This window comes from Callorhinus ursinus, unplaced genomic scaffold (assembly GCF_003265705.2).
Source record: "Callorhinus ursinus isolate GAN/ISIS: 27379988/994484 unplaced genomic scaffold, GSC_fseal_2.0 scaffold124, whole genome shotgun sequence".
Taxonomy (NCBI): domain Eukaryota; kingdom Metazoa; phylum Chordata; class Mammalia; order Carnivora; family Otariidae; genus Callorhinus; species Callorhinus ursinus.
Window position 1 is genome coordinate 67,149 of NW_027397186.1, and position 18,793 is coordinate 85,941.

At 42.9% G+C, this 18,793-nt stretch overlaps 2 protein-coding genes across 4 annotated transcripts in view; both read left to right on the plus strand.

The window, feature by feature from the left end:
• Positions 1 to 3,077: 3,077 nt before the first annotated feature.
• TMEM35A (transmembrane protein 35A) lies at positions 3,078 to 15,100 on the plus strand. The gene is made up of 2 exons (XM_025874859.2): positions 3,078 to 3,312; positions 13,282 to 15,100. The coding sequence occupies exons 1-2, from the start codon at positions 3,193 to 3,195 to the stop codon at positions 13,687 to 13,689; spliced, it is 528 nt and encodes a 175-aa protein (XP_025730644.1). The 5' UTR covers positions 3,078 to 3,192; the 3' UTR covers positions 13,690 to 15,100.
• Positions 15,101 to 16,595: 1,495 nt separating this feature from the next.
• CENPI (centromere protein I) overlaps positions 16,596 to 18,793 on the plus strand; it is a 65,193-nt gene continuing 62,995 nt past the window's right edge. Inside the window, exons 1-2 of one of the 3 annotated variants that reach the window (XM_025874773.2) lie at positions 16,596 to 16,666; positions 17,995 to 18,227. In XM_025874773.2, coding sequence (XP_025730558.1) covers positions 18,008 to 18,227 — 220 coding nt within the window. In that variant the 5' untranslated portion in view covers positions 16,596 to 16,666; positions 17,995 to 18,007. Of the gene's footprint in view, positions 16,667 to 16,706; positions 16,757 to 16,833; positions 16,894 to 17,994; positions 18,228 to 18,793 lie in introns of those variants that run through there. The other 2 variants (XM_073889953.1, XM_073889952.1) reach the window with 2 other exon arrangements.

An 18,793-nucleotide genomic window follows, 5' to 3' on the forward strand; every position in this document is an offset into this window, starting at 1 on the left:
TTTTAAGATTTTGTTTATTTCTTTATTTGACAGAGAGAGAAGGAACACAAGCAGGGGGAGTGGAAGAATGCGGGGCTCGATCCCAGGACCCTGGGATCATGAGCTGAGCTGAAGGCAGACACTTAAAGACTAAGCCACCCAGGCACCTCTGGGAAAGGTATTTAAAACATAATTGATGTCAGTATGATATAAAGAGCTCTTATGAATCGATCAAAAACACCAACACTCAAAACAAAAATGGAAAGGGACATAAACAGCAAGTATACACATGACCAACAAATATATGAAAAATGTTCTAACACACCAATAATCCACAAAATACAAATTTTTATGAATGAAATTGGTGAAGATGAAAAACACTGAAATCCTCAATGCAGAAAGATTGTTTTTGAAGAAAGTTTAATGATACAGAAAAATGCTAACCAGTGAAAAAAAGGCAGGGTATAAAACTGACTCTATAGTAGGATCAAATTTTGAAAAATGAATTTATATATATTTTGTACATAGAGAAATATTTAAGAAAAAGGTCAATTAGAATATTGACCACTCGGGGTGCCTGGGTGGGCTCAGTTGGTTAAGCATCTGCCTTCAGCTCAGGTCATAATCTCAGGGTCCTGGGATAAAGCCCTGTATCTGCATCTGCATCGGGCTCCCTACTCAGTAGGAGTCTGCTTCTCCCTCTCCCTCTGCCTCCTCCCCCGCCCCCCCGCTCATGCTCTGTCTCTGTGTCTCTCTCAAATAAAGAAATAAAATCTTTTTTTTTAAAAGAAAACATTGAAAAGAAAAAAAGGCAGGAAAAAAAAAGAAGGCAAGGAAGTTCTCAAAGATTATTAAAAAAAAAAAAAGAATACTGACCAATCAGAATAACAATGTTCATCTCAGCATGTTGGGATCATGAGTTATTTTTTCCTTATATTTATTATTAGTATTATTATTCAGTATTTTGTACATTTTATAATTAGTATTACTATTCCCATTATCATGTAATTTGAAAGCAAAATGGTATATAATTCCTATAGTGCCTAATTCAATTGTATGTGCATTGTAGAACTCAGTAATTTACAGGTCTAATCATAATCACAAAAGACTGAAATTCTTCCACAATAAGATGTAACTGATTGCCAAACCTTAAAGCATTAACCACTCCCAGGGATAATATGTGCATTTAAATTCATCAGTTTCCCCCATCCCCAAGGAAAATTTGTTAGGATCTGGTGCACAGAAGATATTGTTCTAGGTACTATGGGGGATATACAGAAGTTGTTCCTACCTTTGAAATGCTTATAAGCTACACTAACTGTGGGGTGGATTAGGAAGACAAAAGAAGCAAAAAGGGAACTACATCATTATACGTTAGACACTGTGCTAGGCAATTTACTTCTATTGAATTCTTACAACAAACTTTTGAGGCGGAATTTTCATAGACATTTTATAAATGTGGAAGTGGAGGCTCGGAGAAGTTAAGTGACAAGTTCCCAGAGTTAGTGGCAGAGCCAGCATTTAAAGCCTGGACCTCTGGACCTGACTCCACACTATTACCTCAATGAACACTGCCTCATCAAAAAGGTGTGTGTGTGTGTGTGTGTGTGTGTGTAGTTAAAGTGCAAAGCAGAATCAGATCAGTGCCATACTTATGATGCAGAGTATGAAGTATATGGAGAGGCAATAGGGCAATGGTTAAGAACCTGGGCTTTTTTTTTTTTTTTAAGATTTCATTTCTTTATCTGACAGAGAGAGAGCCCAAGCAGGGGGAGCGGCAGAGGGAGAGGGAGAAGCAGGCCTTCCACTGAGCAGGGGTCCCGAGGCAGGACCGTTGGATCACTACCCGAGCCGAAGGCACCCGCCCAAAGACTGAGTCACCCAGGCGCCCAAGAACCTGGGCTCTTAACCCAGGTTAAGACTGCCTAGGTTTGGGGGCGCCTGGGTGGCTCAGTCGTTAAGCATCTGCCTTCGGCTCAGGTCATGATCCCAGGGTCCTGGGATGGAGCCCCGCATCAGGCTCCCTGCTCAGCGGGAAGCCTGCTTCTCCCTCTCCCACTCCCCTGCTTGTGTTCCCTCTCTCGTTGTGTCTCTCTCTGTCAAATAAATAAAATCTTAAAAAAAAAAGACTGCCTAGGTTTGAATTCTGGCTCTCCCCCACTTACCAGCATGTACTCTTGGGCAAGTTACTTATTTCCCTGTGCCTCAAGGGTCCATCCATAAATTGGGAGCTCATACCTAGCTCACAGTGTTGCTGTAAAGATAATGAGTTAATACAAGTAAAGGGTGGTTGTTTAGCACTTAGTAAACTTAGTAAACAGATATTGGTTATTATTTCAGGAAATCAGAGGAGGGAGAAGCCATATCCAGCTGGGACTGGATCAGGAAAGGCTTTGCGGAAATGACATTGAAGAAAAGGTTGAATTTGTTAAGGAATAGTGATGGAGTAGGGAAAGGGAATGTAGGGGAGGTGGGAAAGCTCAGATTGTATGGGGCCCTGGGTAGATAGGAGAGGAGGGGAGGCATGGGAGCTATTGGAATTTAAACTTCCAAAGAGAGGCAGAGGTCAAAATGCCAAATCTAAAACTCTGGAGTTAACAACTGGGCAATAGGAGCCATTAAAGATTTTCCAGGCAGAGAAAAATAAACCTTTTTCAGGAGCAATGGAGCCTGACAACTTTGCAGTTTTATCCTTGAGTGTTAACCCACTGCAGAAACAAAGAAACTGAGGACCGCTCTTTCGACTGAGGGAAAGGGAAAGGGGAGAGAAGGAGGGAGGTTGCAAAAAGGGAGTGAATAACTAGAGGTCTATAGAGATGAAAAGGTGCGCCTGGCGGGAAGTGGTGGGCAGGAGGTCTCCCCTGATTCCTCCTTCCAGAGGCAGCCCAGGGACTGACCTCGAAGCATAACCTACTTTCCCCCCATTTTAAGATGTGAAGTTTCCACCTCAGTTTAGGTCTTTAACTACCAGACTGTGCTTTTGGCCAGGAGTAAGCGTAGGGCATTAGGACCCAGAGATTGTTGTAGTGAGAGAGGTTGAATCTCGATCTCTCAATTTTTCTCTCGAGCTCCCTCCTCTCCCTCCCTTTGTCATTCTAGCTGCCTGCTGCCTCCGCAGCGTCCCTCTAGCTCTCTCTGTGCTAACTGCCTGCGCCTTAGACAGACGGGGTGCGCCCAGCGGAGGGATTAGTTGGGACCTGCCTCGGTGACCCCATGGCATCCCCCAGAACCATAACTGTCGTGGCCCTCTCAGTGGCCCTGGGACTCTTCTTTGTTTTCATGGGAACTATCAAGTTGACCCCCAGGCTCAGCAAGGATGCCTACACTGAGATGGTAAGTGAAGCAAACGGGTGACGAGGGACGCACCCCCAAGGGATTGTGAGTACCTCTCCCTTTCTTTCCTTTCCCGGTCCGTGGTCCGGTCCTCTTAACCCCTACCCCCACCCCGGACCATACCTTCTCCCCAACAACTTTGCGGCTCCGAAGGAGCAGCTGGTCAAGAGCGATTTCATTTGTGGGCTATGCTGGGAGCAACTGTTTTGGAGCCACTGGATGCCAGTTGGGGGAGGGGTCGCCCAGCGAGTACACCCCACCTCCAAGTAAACCAGAAGGCTGAGACCTGCGTAACACCTGTCATTGGCAGGAATCCTTCCCTCCTTCTAGCACACCCGAAGTCCGGGCAACCAGTCTGCAAGTCTGATTCCTTCCCTTGGAGCTAAGAGTTTAGCAATCTGGAGAGTTTATTTATCTTAGGGAAGAACAAAGGGGAAGGAGGGAAAGATCTGGGGGAGAACGGGCTACTGAAACAAGCGATTCCTAGGGGCGGGAAAGGTATTCCTCATCCCTGGCGGAGAGCTGATCCCCTAGCCGCCTGGGCGTGTGTGTCTGTATCCTTGAGACAAAGCAGTCTTGGCCCAAATAAAGGTCACTGAGCGCCTCCTTCTGCCCCTTCTCTCTAGGGAGACCTGGGTGTTTTGTTTTGTTTTGTTTTGTTTTGTTTTGTTTTGTTTTGTTTTGTTTGTGGGCTAATCTGCAAAGTCTGCCTCTTCTTTCCTGCAAAATGGTCCGTAATTCCCACCTTGCCTCCTGTGGATGCCCGGGGTCAGGTCCTCTGCAGGTTTTCCCCTCTGCAGAGTTGGAATCACGGAAGGTGACTGGCCAAAACATTTCCTCTGCAACCTGGGGGCTGGGCTGCTCTCCCCAGTTGGGCGTGAAGAGGACTTGTTCCTATGCTGTAGAGTGTGAGGAGATGGCAGGGGATGTTTCCAGCACTTTCGGTCTCTCGTCTCTCCCCCTGTCACTTTGCCTCTTCATTTCCCCGCCCCAACTGAAGAGAACCTGCTTCTCACTGCCTTTGCCTGACTGCCAGTAATGGGAGGGAACCCATTACTGGGCTCTCAAGGTCAAGAAGGAAAGGAGCTTAGGGGAGGAACAGGAAGAGGGAGAGAAAAGAGGCAAGAGGGTCTCCCCGTTAGGGCTGAGGCAAGGAGGACTAGCCCCACATGTTGGCAGGAATAAATAGCGCTCTCCTGGAGCCTACTGCGGAGCCTTCCAGAGCCCCTCAACGTGAGCTGCAAATAGATGGAGACTGGCAGATTGTAGATGCTCAGAAAATGTTTGCAGGCAGCCCTGGCTTCTGTCTCAGGGTTTGAGCTGGTGCTTTCCATGTCTCTCTCACCACAGGATCACCCTGGGGTGGGGGAGGGTGGCCGGGACTCGAGGGCCTAGGTCTAGCCCCAGTGGCAAATACTAATGTATTTCTCCTTCTCCCTTCCCCTCCTCCCAGCATGTTTGACCAGATGGAATTGAAATCAGGTCAAAATGAGTATCCAAGGCAGCCTGCACTGGGGAGGGGAGGGGAGGTGGGGTAGCAGAAGCCACCAAAGGCAGACGGACAGTGTGGAGGTGAAATGCCACTATATTTTTGTCTTGGTGGTAGTAGTTTAGTGTTAGATTACAAGTAAATGAATATGCTATTGCTTTTCTTTACTTTTCATATATACATGTATTAATATGTTTGTGTGTGCACCCTAGGTATTTTTGACTTTTCCTTTTCCTTAGGACATAGTATCCTTCTTCAGTATACTCCCTGGCCCCCAGGCCCTCCTCAGCTGTTTTAGAGGCCCCCCACCCCACGCTGCACCCTAAGTACAATGTTAGGCTCTGCAGGCAATCCAACTAAGATGGAGTCACCGGGAATCTTCCTACCAGCTTGGCAGGAGCTCACAAGGAGGACCAGCCACAAATGGGTTTACAGTAGGTTTCTTCCTAGGGAGTGGAGCTGTCTATTGCAGTCTACTGAAAAGCAGAAGAAACCAATATCAAGATTTCATATCACAGAGGAACATATTTAAATAGGTATAAGCTAATACAGCTGTATAGAACCATTGTGCGTGCATGCGCGCGCGCGCGCGCGTGTGTGTGTGTGTGTGTACACACAATTCTGTGCTTATGTGTTCAGGAGCATGGAAGAACTATGTCTAGCTGGGAGGTAGACTTCACAGTAGTATGAAGCTTGAGGAGGATTTTCAGATTGCCTTTTCCAGGGTCCCCTCCTGCATTGAACATTGGCCCCAGGCTGGGGATGGCTGTTCAGCACAGGATCTACGGCACCAGTCCTGGGCTGGCCAAGCTTTATTCTTAAATCCATAGGAAATGGGAAAAATTCAGTTCTAGTACAAAGAAGGGGCTCAATTTATATTTGTTGAATGGATGAGTGAATGAATGAGTCATTGGAGCATTGTCTTGGCTGGTCACCACCCTTCAGAGTTCTCTGGTTGGATCTTGATTCTGTAGTTCAGGAGCCATTTCTTGCTCTTAGAAGGGAGTATGGCCCCGTAGGACCCCAACTCTAGATCAGATAGGCTGATTATCTGGGATTTTCTGTTTTCCATTTAGGAGTAATTCCTCTGCATTAACAGTCATGCATTCCCTGCAGTAGCTTTTCTTACAAGATCTCAAAGTGTTGTTGTTTAAAGATTATTTGTTCTTTAAAACATATCAGTGAGGTAAATTCATTTTATTAGTTATTCTTATTTTACTGATGGATCAAACTGATCCAGTATCATAGGGTAAGCTGTTGTGGGAGCAGAGATTAGAAACCAAGCCTGTGACTGAATATTCTCAGTAGAGGAGTCGTTAATGATTACAACTGCCTTTTTGGATGTCAGAACTTGCAACTGATTCTTGAAAATATCTGGCATATTTTTGTTTCCTTTTCATAACAGCTCAACTACACCAATCCATATTTTTACTTTGAAACCAATTTCAAATTTAGATTTTTGGTTTTTTTCTTTTCGGCCACTGTTTTTTTTTTTCCTTGTTCTAAAACCATTAGCATTATGCTTAGGTGTTGTCCCCTCCATAAAGAATCATCGCTAAAAACCAAACAGACAAATGACTATTAGCTTCTTTCTTGTATACTGCGGAAGCCAGGAATGGTTAATGGAAAGAACACAGGCTTTCAGTCGTATAGGTTTGTGCTTGAGTCCTGACATTCCTACTGCCTCAGTTTCCTCATCTGTGAAATGAGGATAATAATTCTTCCCTTAGAAGGTTGTTGTAAATATTGAGATTATATATGGAAGTATCTGGTACAGTGTTTACATATAGCAAATGTTCAAGAAATGCTCTGGGTGAAGTGATGGTGATAATTGATTCCACATTATGCAGTGGCTTCCTGACTAATTTGAATGGTCAGTTTAAGGGATTGAAATCAGGCATTTAGAAGAGCAAGATGCTATTTTCATGTGCCCTGGTGAACAGACCTTTATGCAATTAGCTAATTTTGAAAACTCCACACTTGCTGCCGGTTAATACACAGTGGATTCCATGCAGAACTTCCAGATGTCACTCTGAATTGCCCATTTGGTGTATGTCACCCCATACCTCCTCCAGATTTAGCAGGTGTCATTATAGAGTACTCTAAAGCCCACATGAATTCAACATGACTGATCACTCCCTTGACTAAATGCCTTCATTAATTCACTTGAAATTGGGAGACAGCACTTACAAATGCTGCTAAGCAGTTTTCTGGGCAGTGATGGGGAACATACAAAAGGTTGACTTGCTCTAAATTTGGTATCCAGCTCTTTGTAGCAGTGGTTCCATTCTGTAATCAAAAGGGGCCACATGTAGAATGGTGAGAAAATACCCCAAAATCCTGTCGCAATGAAGCCAAGGGATTTTGGCCCCAAGGAAAACAGGGCAAGTCTCTGCTTCTTCGCATCCCCTCAGAGGGAAGCTTTGTTGATTTGGTTGATTGGCTTATCTATAGTTAAATGCCGTCCAGTTTGTATAATCCTGGGGAAACGCTCCAGATACATTTGGGCAGTTTATTTAACGTCCTTAGGTAATCTTTTATGCTTCCAATCACCGCCATTAATTGCTTTCCAGCTAGGTGGTAAGATAGTGATTCACTGATGCTTAGACTGCTCTTTGAGAGAGTACTTTCATTCCCTCAGAGAGGAAACTGCCTGTGAGTTGTGAAGTGACTTTGCCTTAGTTCATACAGTCAACCATCCCAAGCTAAACTCCATCAGAGCTGATGCCAGGGCATTGGAGCATTTAAGGTCTCAGTGGCCAACAGCTATGCTTGTTACAGAGCTACCTTTGGGCCTCAAATGCAATCTGGGAAGGATCCAGTTTGGTTGGTAGGACCAGGTTTACCAGCTTCCCCTGTAGGTAGGTACTATATGACAGTGGGAAGTAGAATTGCTTAAAATGTGTTTATCATTCACATGGATATTTGGCAATTAAACACGTGATGGCTTTTTATTGCATTTAAGAAATAATCAAGAACTCACATGTGACTTTTCCCCCTACAAAAATGCAGGGAAATCATACTGGAATCAGTATACTTTGCAGCAGTTATGTAGCCTTTATGGTCTAAGATAGCAATGAGGCTGAGAATTTTAGCCAAAATGTATTTTTGTCAGTGCCCTCTTTGGCTTTCATAGTTTTTTTTTTTCTCTCTATAAATTTTAGTGAAGTGTGACATACATTCTGAAATGTGCATCTAACATGAATGTACAGTTCAAGGAATTTTCAGAATACTCCTGTGTAACCAGCACCCATATCAAGAACACAGAATATCAGCTCCCCAGAAACCCCCCTCATGGCCCCTTCCAGTTACTACCTCCCCAAGAGTTATTATTTTCTGACTTCTAACAATATAGGTTAGTTTTACCTGTTTTTGAACTTTATATAAATGGAATTCGCAGTAGATTAGCCTTTTTTTTTCTTTTACCCAACTGGCATAAGTATACTGAAGTGGACCAAACCACTTGGTCTCTGTTCCCATTTTGTCCTGTTAGCTGACTTGGATCAGTTATTAATTGTAACTGAAGATAAATGTAATTAGACAGTTTTGAGCTCTTCAAATAAATGTCATTAATATGAGATCATGGACCCTGGGGTGTTGTGAAGAGTAAATGACAAAAAGAAAAAAGGTATGACTAAAGAAAGGCTCCATATGCTTTTGACTCATGTCTGAATCATATCTTCTCATACCATAAAAAAGGACCGGTTTGATTCACCACTATTATCATTAAAATAATCACCATGGCTTGCTTGCAAACACATGGACTTCTCGTTATTGTATGGTTCATTAATAATGAAATGTATGTGTGTGTGTGTGTGTGTGTGTGTGCCTGCGGCCCTTGTTTGATGCCATGATGCTATGATTTTTTTTTTTACTAAATCTCCAAAATGTTCATTTAATTTACAAAAACGGGAAACCCAGATAATAAAATGCTTAGTAATTTTCTCCAAGCAACTTAGGGGCAAAACTCAAATTGAAATTTAGCTTATGTTAAGAATCTCAGCCCAAGGATATTGTTGGATGATTGCTTTTGATTAAAGGGATTTGAAACATTTGACTAAACACTCCTCTTCCCTGCTTCCCTGCCCTATAAAGAAACTAAGTTTACAGGGTCTGGGTCATTGCAATGGAAGGGAAACAGACCTAAAAAGTGAATTGTGAGAGCCTTTTGGGAGAGTGACTCAGTCAACTCTCTTTTTTCTTACTATCAGAACAATTAAAGTCTTTAGAGCTCTAGTTACTATAGATTCAAGACATGTGAACCTTCTATTGATAGAACTGAGGTGGCCCAGACCAAACACTGATGCGGCTGGCAATAGTAGGATTCTTTTGATGTCTCCATCCTACTCCACAGGAGAAAGAATAAAGGGCTTCCTATAATGTCAAGACTCCATCCAAGCTTAGTCCCATTTCTAACAAATTAAATATTCCCTGTCTGGAGTCCTGGGGAATAGATGCTATCTGTACCTACTCAGCTTTGAACTAAAGATTTGATGAAATGGCTTATCCATGTGCAGTTTCCTCTGGAGAAAGGAAAGGGAAGAAAAGAGGCCACAGCTGTAGTTTAAGAAGTTAGATAAACAACTGAAAAAGTAATATGAAGTTACACCAAATGTAAAGAAAAACAATCACCCAAGTTCTAGGAACTTGATTTAAAGACTGTGGAATTTGGCCCCAGGCTACAGATTCCACTATAGTATAGTTAAGAATCTATTCTTGAATGATGGGTGGTTAGCCTTAGCCAAAAAAGGAGCGTTTCCAGAAGCCACTCAGCCAGCATCTGGAAGCCTTGGCTCTGAACTGACTGTGGGAAACTTATCTTGCCTCCTGTGTGCATCATGTCAAAAGCTTACATTTAGGGTTTAGGAACTGCCTCTTGGGAAGCTTTGTGCTGTTAATTAGAAATAGTCCTCACTTACAAGTGTTAAGGAAGCCTCTTGTGTCTAGATTTCTTTCCCTAATGTTGCCCTGTTACTGTCACCAGAGTGCAGAAGGGGAGAGAGTGGGCAGGTGGCATCTAGTTTAATAGTGAGAGGAAACAGGTACACTTTTCCCCACCACCAGGTGCCCTAACCCTCATTTGTGCTCTGCTCCATGTGGGTCTGGCTCAGTTCAGCCCAGAGTTTTACTCTGCGGACTAGTCAACGTCTCTACAAATTTCTCTGAAAGTCCCTGATTTAACCTAAAATGGGAAGAGGGAGGAAGAATGACTAACACTCTGTGTTTCCTTTACATGCTCAGGAACAGGATAGGGACTAGGGGGAGGTGAAATTTTAAAGACAGGATCGGACAGGGCCAGGATTGGGAAGAGATAAAGCAGGGTTGTATAAGTGCAGAGCTGGATCTTGCATTTATGTAAAAGCTTTGATATTTTGCTCATTAATGATATTATCTACCTTAATCAAGAAATGTTTCTGGTGCCCTCTTAAATTTTGCATTCAAGGCAAGTAGCCTGGCTCATTTCATTTTAGTCTTAACCCTGCTCAGGAAAATGACACTCAGAGAGGTCAAATAATTTGCCTATGGACACCCAACTAGAAAGTGACAGAGATGGGATTTAAAGCCAAGTCTGTTTGAATCAAAACCCATGTTGTTGTTTTTTTTTCACTAAACCATTGGTCTTTTAACAGTCCTCATAGAGGATTATCTTGTGCCACTCATGATAATTAATCCATGAAATAAGGTGCATTCACTTACCCAAAAGTGAGAGAAATGACTTAACATTTGTTCCAAACCTAGAGTGTGTGAACACTATTCTAAGTGCCAGATGCTTCTAAGAGGTCAAGTTGGCTTTCTGCCTGATTCTTATGATACTTGCCTCGCATCTGGAACTTTTGACTATTCTCTTCTTGAAAACCTTGGCCCCCATTACCCTGTCTCTCTTGGCTTTCCCCCTACTTTTCTGACCACACTCTCTTCTGTCTACTTTTTGGACTATCTTTCTCTTTCCATTTCTTAAATGTCTGTCACACAATTTTTCCCACTGTATATATACATTCTACCTGGGATACTGATGACTATCCATTCTATATCTTTATTCCAGACCTCTCTTACTGAGCTGCCTACCAGACAGCTCCACTTAGATGTCTTAGAGACACTTCAACTAAAAAATCCAAATTGAGTCCCTTACTCCTTCTTACCCCTTGCCCCACCCCCAACCTGTTCTTTCAGATGCATGCCCAAACCTGGAGAATGGTAACACCCTTCTACCCGGGTACCCAAGCCAGAGATGGAGATCTTTCTCTACTTATCCCTTTCCCTCAGGTTCCACTTCCCAGTATAACACTAAATTCTGTTGATTTTGCATTAAAGGTATCCTTGACTCATCCCCCTTCCCTATATCTCTACTGTCATTACTCTAGGTCTCTTACTTGGTCTCCTTGCTTCCAGGCATACCTCTCCCAATCCATCCTCCACACTTTTTCCAGAGGCACCTTCCTCAAAAGCAAATTATGTTGCTCCCCCTGGCTTATAGGATAAAATCCACCTCCACAACACAACATATATAGTTCCCCATGATCTCATAGTGACACATATATAGACATATATAAGAGGACATATATAGTTCTCATGATTCATGATTCATATCTATCTCCCCTGTCTCATGTCTCACTGTCACCCCTCCCTCTCCCAACCTATGCTGAACTGGGGCGGTGTTTGAAACACCCAAATCTGTTTTGTGCTTCAGGGCCTTTGCTTATCCAGTTTCCTCTGCCTGCAATGCCCTTCCCTTATTGATCTTGCAAACACCTGGTCTTCCTTTAATACTCCACTCTAGCTTTTCTCCGTTTCCATCTAGGGAAACTTGACCACTCTGGTGTGGCTCCACTGTATCTACTGCATAATTTTGTTCAGCACCCATAACTTGTCTTCATATAAACTCAAGCTTCAGGAAGGCAGGGCCTTTGAATGATTGACATCTGTATCCAAAGTACCTAGTACAGTGTCTAGCGCAAGGAAGCACTTAATAAATATTGAATGAATTAATGGGTACTTACTGAAAACAAAGCAGTGGGCCAACATAATAAGACACTTGATAAAATCTCATCGATTTACTACAGGCCAATCTGAATACAGTGAAAAATATGATTATCTATTACCCTAAGGTCAATATAATCTTATTACTTTGTAATATATCCAGTGACTCCCTCCTCTATTCTATGATGTCTCCCTTTGGGCTACAATTAGATCTTGTACAGACGTCTATTATGTGTCACTAACCATGTTGCTTTATACTGGTGTTTAGTGTATCTGTTTCCCCCCACTCGATCAAGAGCTTCTTGACCCTGTCTTGTTTACCTTTTTATCTCCATTGCATAATCCATAGTAGGTGTTCAATACATATTTGTTGAATTAAAATTAGTGAACTTGCACCAGGCTAATCAAAGTAGTGTTTTGTAAAGGCCTGGGACTTTATCTCACTGACCATGAGAATGATTTTTATCTTACTATATTTTAAAGATATATAAGGGGCTAACATTTGCACACATTTTTATTTTTCTATTTACTTAGTACTCACTTTTAATTTTTGCAGATTCCACAAATATAAACTCCTGCTAGCTTTTTTCTGAATTATCACAGATTCCAAATTAAGGAAGTCCAAATTAGTGAGGCTTTATCATACTGTGCCTTGCCTTGTTTCGATTTTGTTGGTATTTGTATGCATCTGGGTTTGGACGAGGCAGGCACTAGAAAATGTGGTTGTGGCTAATCTGTACCAGACTTTATGGGCCCAATAAATTTTCTTATAAATGCTTTTAGTGTTGTTTATGATTTATAATCAGAAAATAATTTTTAACTATAAAGCCAAATTCTCTTTGGTGCTGTTACTAAGTCTTATTTATTTATTTATTTTTTAAAGATTTTATTTATTTATTTGAGAGAGAAAGAGAGAGAATGAGAGAGAGAAAGCACATGAGAGGGGGGAGGGTCAGAGGGAGAAGCAGACTCCCTGCTGGGCAGGGAGCCCAATGCGGGACTCGATCCAGGGACTCCAGGATCATGACCTGAGCCGAAGGCAGTTACTTAACCAACTGAGCCACCCAGGCGCCCAAGTCTTATTTATTTTTAAAGATTTTATCTATTTATTTTAGAGAGAGAAAGAGAGCACAAGTGGGGGAGAGGAGCAGAGGGAGAGGGACAAGCAGACTCCATGCTGAACGCAGAGCCCAGCCCCATAGTCATGCATGACCTGAGCTGAAATCAAGTGTCAGACCCTCAACAAACTGAGCCACCCAGGCACCCTGCTGTTACTAAGGTTTAACTCACTGGGACCTGAGAAGATTGCTTGTTTTTTTCTTATCTTAATTACAAGGCTTTTATTTAGGGGCCCCAGTAAAAAAAAAAAAAAAAAAAAAAAAAAGGGACCTGGTTGGGACATAGAAAGGGAATGGTGGGGAAGGAGGCCCTTGCTTGTGTGTCCTTCATTCTAATTTTAAAATCATGGTTAATGTGGCATTCCTTGTGGTATCTCACTCTAGAAACGTGCTTACAAGAGCTATGTCCGAGCCCTCCCTCTGCTGAAGAAAATGGGGATCAATTCCATTCTCCTCCGCAAAAGTATTGGTGCTCTTGAGGTGGCCTGTGGCATTGTCATGACCCTTGTGCCTGGGCGTCCCAAAGATGTGGCCAACTTCTTCCTACTCTTGCTGGTGTTGGCCGTGCTCTTCTTCCATCAACTAGTCGGTGATCCTCTCAAACGCTACGCCCATGCTCTGGTATTTGGAATCCTGCTCACCTGCCGCCTGCTGATTGCCCGCAAGCCTGAAGACCGGTCTTCTGAGAAGAAGCCCTTGCCACCGCCAGGGCAAGCAGGGAATGCCGGGAATGCGGAGGAGCAGCCCTCCTTATATGAGAAGGCCCCTCAGGGCAAAATGAAGTTGTCATAGGAAAGCAGAAGTGCAAAAAGTGAACCTTCCAGGCAGTTGCCTCCATGACACCCAGGAAGATGTCAGTGTGTGTTTTTCATTTGATTTATTTATCTTGAGGGAAAGGGAAAAAATATAATCTGCAAGTTAATGGTCCTATTGGCTTGTGTACACCTATACCCTAAAATGACCTTCCCACATAGACATATGTGCACCACCTTTAATCACTTTGGGGCAACTCTCACATCTTGCTGCATGTACATGTATACGGCTAACTGTTGAAATGTATTTGTGAGATGGACTCCAGCAAGCATGTGACTATTTCCCACACAAGATTATGTGTGGGAAAATGTATTTACTGTCCGTGTGCGTGTGTTTGTGTATGTGTGTGTGTGTGTGTGTGTGTGTGCACGCACACAGGTGCGAGGAGAAGGCTCTGATCTTGAACTAATCCTGCAGAGGTATCCTTCCCTTTATAGACTGATTCTAGTGAGGGCAGAATAAAATAAACCTCCTCTAGAGAGAATCCTACTTACTTCTGGTATAAATCAAGTGATGTATTCCTGTGGGATGAGGGAAATTAAGTTGAAAACTTAAATTTACCACTTTAGAAGAAAGTTCCTTCAATTTGAGACACTGAGTTATACTGATTAGCTTCCACTGTAACAGTTGTTGAAATTTTAAATACTCCATATTGAGTTTAATTAAAATAAGGGATATATGCAGTCAACACATAATCTAATTCTTCAAGTGATAAAATTGGAGTTTTACCTTGCCTTTGCCCTAAACCAACCTACTAAGCTCCTTTGCTCACAGTTTGAAATTGAAGCAGTAAACTTGTTACCAGACATCTTTTTTGGGGGGGTTCTTAAGCCAAAAGCTGCCTCACTTCCTACTATTCTCAGCAGAGAATCCCAACCTGATCGGCAGCTGCTCTACTGTTGCGGTTGAGGGAGCAGGGATTAGTCCTGTTAGAAGTCTGTGAATCTCAAACTCTAGCTGTTCTCTTCAATCATCTGAGACTTGACAGAAGAGCTGTATCCAGGGTTTCCCTGCCAGACAGATTCATTACTCCTATTGACTCTTCACTGAACTTTGCTAGTGTAAGCAGAGATCCAAGTTACTCCTGTGGTTGTCTCCTCTACACCTCTTTATCGTTATGGTGGCTGGAGTTCAGCAGGGGGAAGGACATTTGATATGGGTTGGTTGGATTGAGCAGTATGAAACTTTGCTTTCTTCATTCCATACTGCTATTTCTCCTTGTTAGATGTGCTTTGATGGTTTTAACATTATTGTGCCAGGGATGGGGAGAGGGGTGGGGGCATTGTGTGTGGGGGGAGTACAAATAATTGTATTTTCTTCAGTGTCATTGTTCTTGTTAATTGATACCTCTGTCTTATTTCTCTCATTCTTTCAAAATAAAAATTTTTGAAATTTGGAGGAAACTGTCTGGACAGATAATGAAAATATGGGAAGAAAGGGTCATATGAAGCAATTCTGGCTCTTTAATTTTTGATTCTGGATGAGGGAGAAGAAAGAGAAGGAACACTATAATCACTTAGTATACTAACAAGGTTACCAACTTTTCAATCTCATTTAAGTTTCCCCACACTTCGGTGACGTCAGCACATAAGACAGAAAGCCAGAGAATTAGGATCAATACAATTTTCAGGTTTGGGAAGTTCTGCTTCACTAGGTGATGCCAAGGGAAGGTGGAAGAATGAGTTCAGAGAAAATTGCAGGTGTATGAAACAAAGGACTCTCACTCACTATGTGTATCCATAAAGTGGCACACGTTCCAGTGCCACAGACTTGTCGGGTTAGGCAAGTTATTTCACCACTCAGAGCCCCAGCTTCATCATCTACAAAAGAGAAGGGGATTGAAGGTTTAAAATCCATTCCAATTCACAGTTGAGTCTATGAAATCATTAAGAGTATGAAAAATGATTCGAGAAATTTTCAGTTTCCCTAGATAAGAGCAGTTTATGTACTGGATAAAATATCACTCAATTCTCCTGCATGATTAAACAAGAGTTCGTGAAAGTACTCTGAAAATCATATAAGGTGTGGTAAATAGTAATTTCTGGTGTAGTCTTTCCCAAATATATCAACTTAATCTTTGATTCTTCATTTCTCCCTAAGATTGCAGTTCCCTCCTACAGTTTTGCCCAGTTTATGGATATGTTTTGGCCTCAAAAACTCAGTGAGAGCCATTTAATTTACCTTTCCTCTTTAATTCCTACTCTAGTAAGAGATTAAACCAGGGACTAGGCTCAGATCTCAAACTAAACCCTTGCTGCTGTTTCAGCCAGTTTCTTTAAGACTCACCGAAGTTAGAAATCGGTACGTGTTGCCTGGCGGGTTACGTGCAAGGTGCCACATCTAGCTTAGGACCCAGGTTTTTGGCAAACCCTGGAAGATATGAATGCCCACCCTCGGTAAAAGAAGGGCAGATCCAGCCGTCCTTTCCTCCCACCCCAGAGCTTCGCCTGGGAAAAGCGACAGCTTCAGAAGTCATAGACTCAATAACCTAAGTCTCTTGTCCAGCAAGGTTCATATTTTCCCTATAAATTCAAAGTCCCGACACTTGCAGGTCAATCTGGGCAAAATTATCACTATAATTACTCTTGTTAAATTCAGGAATCAGGACACTAATTGTCGAGTTTTACGCAAAATGACGAATGCGAACATTATCAGGACCGTGGGAACGGCAGCCAATCAGCTAGCTCCAGCAGCAACGGCCCACAAGTCGCGGGTCCCCTACCCGGGGCGGGCGGGGCAAGCGGTTCTCGGGATTGGGTCTGCGTCAGCGTCCGCGCGCGCGCCTCCTCGCGCCGTTGAGGTGTCATCCAACCAATCAGGCTTCAGCAGAGCGTGCTGCTCCGCCTAGTGCAGCCTGGATCTCTGCAGAAGCGCATGCGCGGGGCGGGGCTCGCCCTTTTGAATCCGGGAGGCGGCGTTGGGATTCCGGAGGCTTTGCGACTGAGGAGTGTGTTAGGTGAGGTACTTTTACTTTTAAGACCGCGCAGAATGGGGGCTCTCAGAGCGGAGGGAATCTCCAGATTTCTGAGCAGGATTCTCCTGCAAGGTGTGGCTGGGGTCGGGTTTTTCCCCAGCTTAGGAATCTGTCCAGTGGGTCGGTGGTCGTGGCCGAGTTCGCTCTCTGCTGTGGCAGTCTGAGGGGCTGGCTTCCTGAGAAGCGATGGGACGGTTCAACTGGATGGGGTTAGAATCTGCTCTCCCGCGCTGCTTTTTTAGGACCCTAGGAAACTACTCAGAACTCGGAACCTCCCAGTGGGTTAGATAGACGTACCGCTTTCCTGCTCTGGCCTCATATGTTCTTAGGGAGGTGGGGTCGAGTAACGGTCATTCCAACGATTTCCTTAGTTTTTCCCATTTGAAGCCAAAACTTAAAAGTCTTTCTGGGTTCCTCTCTTTCCTTTTCCCTGCATCCAGTTCTTTTATCACGGCCTTGCCCAGTCTGTCTCCAAAACATATCAGTCATTTCCTACCTCTTCCACCGCTATCTTAGGCCTAGGTTCAGACTACAGTCATATTTCTTCTGGACTCGTGAAGGCTTTTTTAAAAATTCGCCTGTTTTCACTCCTTGACCCCTCACATTCTGTTCACACTGCAGCTAAAACGGTCTTAAAACAAATCAGATGGTATCACTCCCCTCTCTCACATTCCTTCCCACCTTACCCCCATAAGTTTCACGAGAGCAGAGACCTTGACTGTTTTATTTTATCCCTAGTAAGTAGAACTGTGCTTTGCATATAGATGATGTTCAACAATTATTTACTGAATAAATGAATTACTTAATAGGGAACGATTCTGTTGTGAGAATCCTTAGTTTGGTCACCAGTTTGACTTTTGAACTATGCCATTTTAACTTAGCACTCACCAAGTGGAGAGCATAAAAGATTAAAAGCAAAATCAAGGCGGGGGGTGGAGAAAAATAGTGGAAAAAGTAAGACTGAATGTAGGAGATGGATTAGTTTTGGATTTGATTATGTGATAGAGCCATTTTAAGAGAACTTGCTATGTTGCTTGTACTCAGTTTTTTCCCCACAAGAAGTCCAGTTCAACTGGTGAATGTTACCCTGGAGAGTTGTTTCTCCCTATTCCTGTTTAAGTCAAGGGCTTCTGTGAAAGTTAACCTTTTTGTTTCCTGAATCATTGTCAGGATTTGTGTGTGTGTGTACTGTTTGTACACTAGGTATTGTGTACTAAATGTTGGGAATACAAAGCCGATATGGTTCCTGTCTTTGTGGAGTAAAAAGGGATGGTTTGTTTAATGGTAACTTGACACTTGTTTCTGTGTAGAACATGTGCAATAATGTCATCTCAAAAGAGAGTGAAGGACTCTCAGGCTCAAAAGAGGACTTCACAAGTTAGTGATACTTATGAGACTAATCTGGCTGGGGAAGAAAAAGAGGACCTGAATGACTCAAAGCGCAGCTTGAAACATGGACAAGACAATACAGCGGACGATTGTGGACATGCTGATGATCAAGGAGAAGATGCTCTGCAAATAGCAGTGAGATACTTTGAGAAAGGTAAGACAGATAATTTTCCTTATGAAAGTTCTATTTCTGTAAAAATGTCCTAGACTTTTTCTTACGGATTTTTAAAGGAAAGCATATTTTTGCTCATTCATGCTTTTGTTTATTTGATAGGCATTTATTGAGCGCTTCCTAATATCAGTATGCTGTTACACATTGCGGTTATCTGTGAATCTTTAAAAATCCTGATGCTTGGCATCCACTCTAAGACATTCTGATTTTATTGGCATGGAATGCAGGCTGGGCATCAGGATTTTTAAAAGGCTCCTCTGGGTGATTCCGATTTGCAGCAGAGTTTGGGAACTGTCCTAGTATTGAATCTGCTTATAGTCTAAGTTCAGTGCTTTTAGTTAGTTTAGAGCAGAGATGCCAGGGCATGATTCAGTCCTCACTGAAGGTGCTGTTGCTCTATTGCTGTTAAATATTCTAGAATTTTAAAGGCTTTGAAAGGTTTGGGGGAAGACATTTTTAACATAGAGCTATTTGTTTAGGAGCACCTGGGCTCAGTTGGTTAAACATCTGGCTCTCGATCTCAGCACAGGTCTTGATCTCAGGGTTGT

Bases quoted from the DNA above. Each gene is read 5' to 3' on its own strand.
- TMEM35A (XM_025874859.2), top strand. From the start codon at position 3,193: ATGGCATCCCCCAGAACCATAACTGTCGTGGCCCTCTCAGTGGCCCTG. The intron at 3,313-13,281 runs GTAAGTGAAGCA...ATCTCACTCTAG, and splicing joins AGGATGCCTACACTGAGATG to AAACGTGCTTACAAGAGCTA.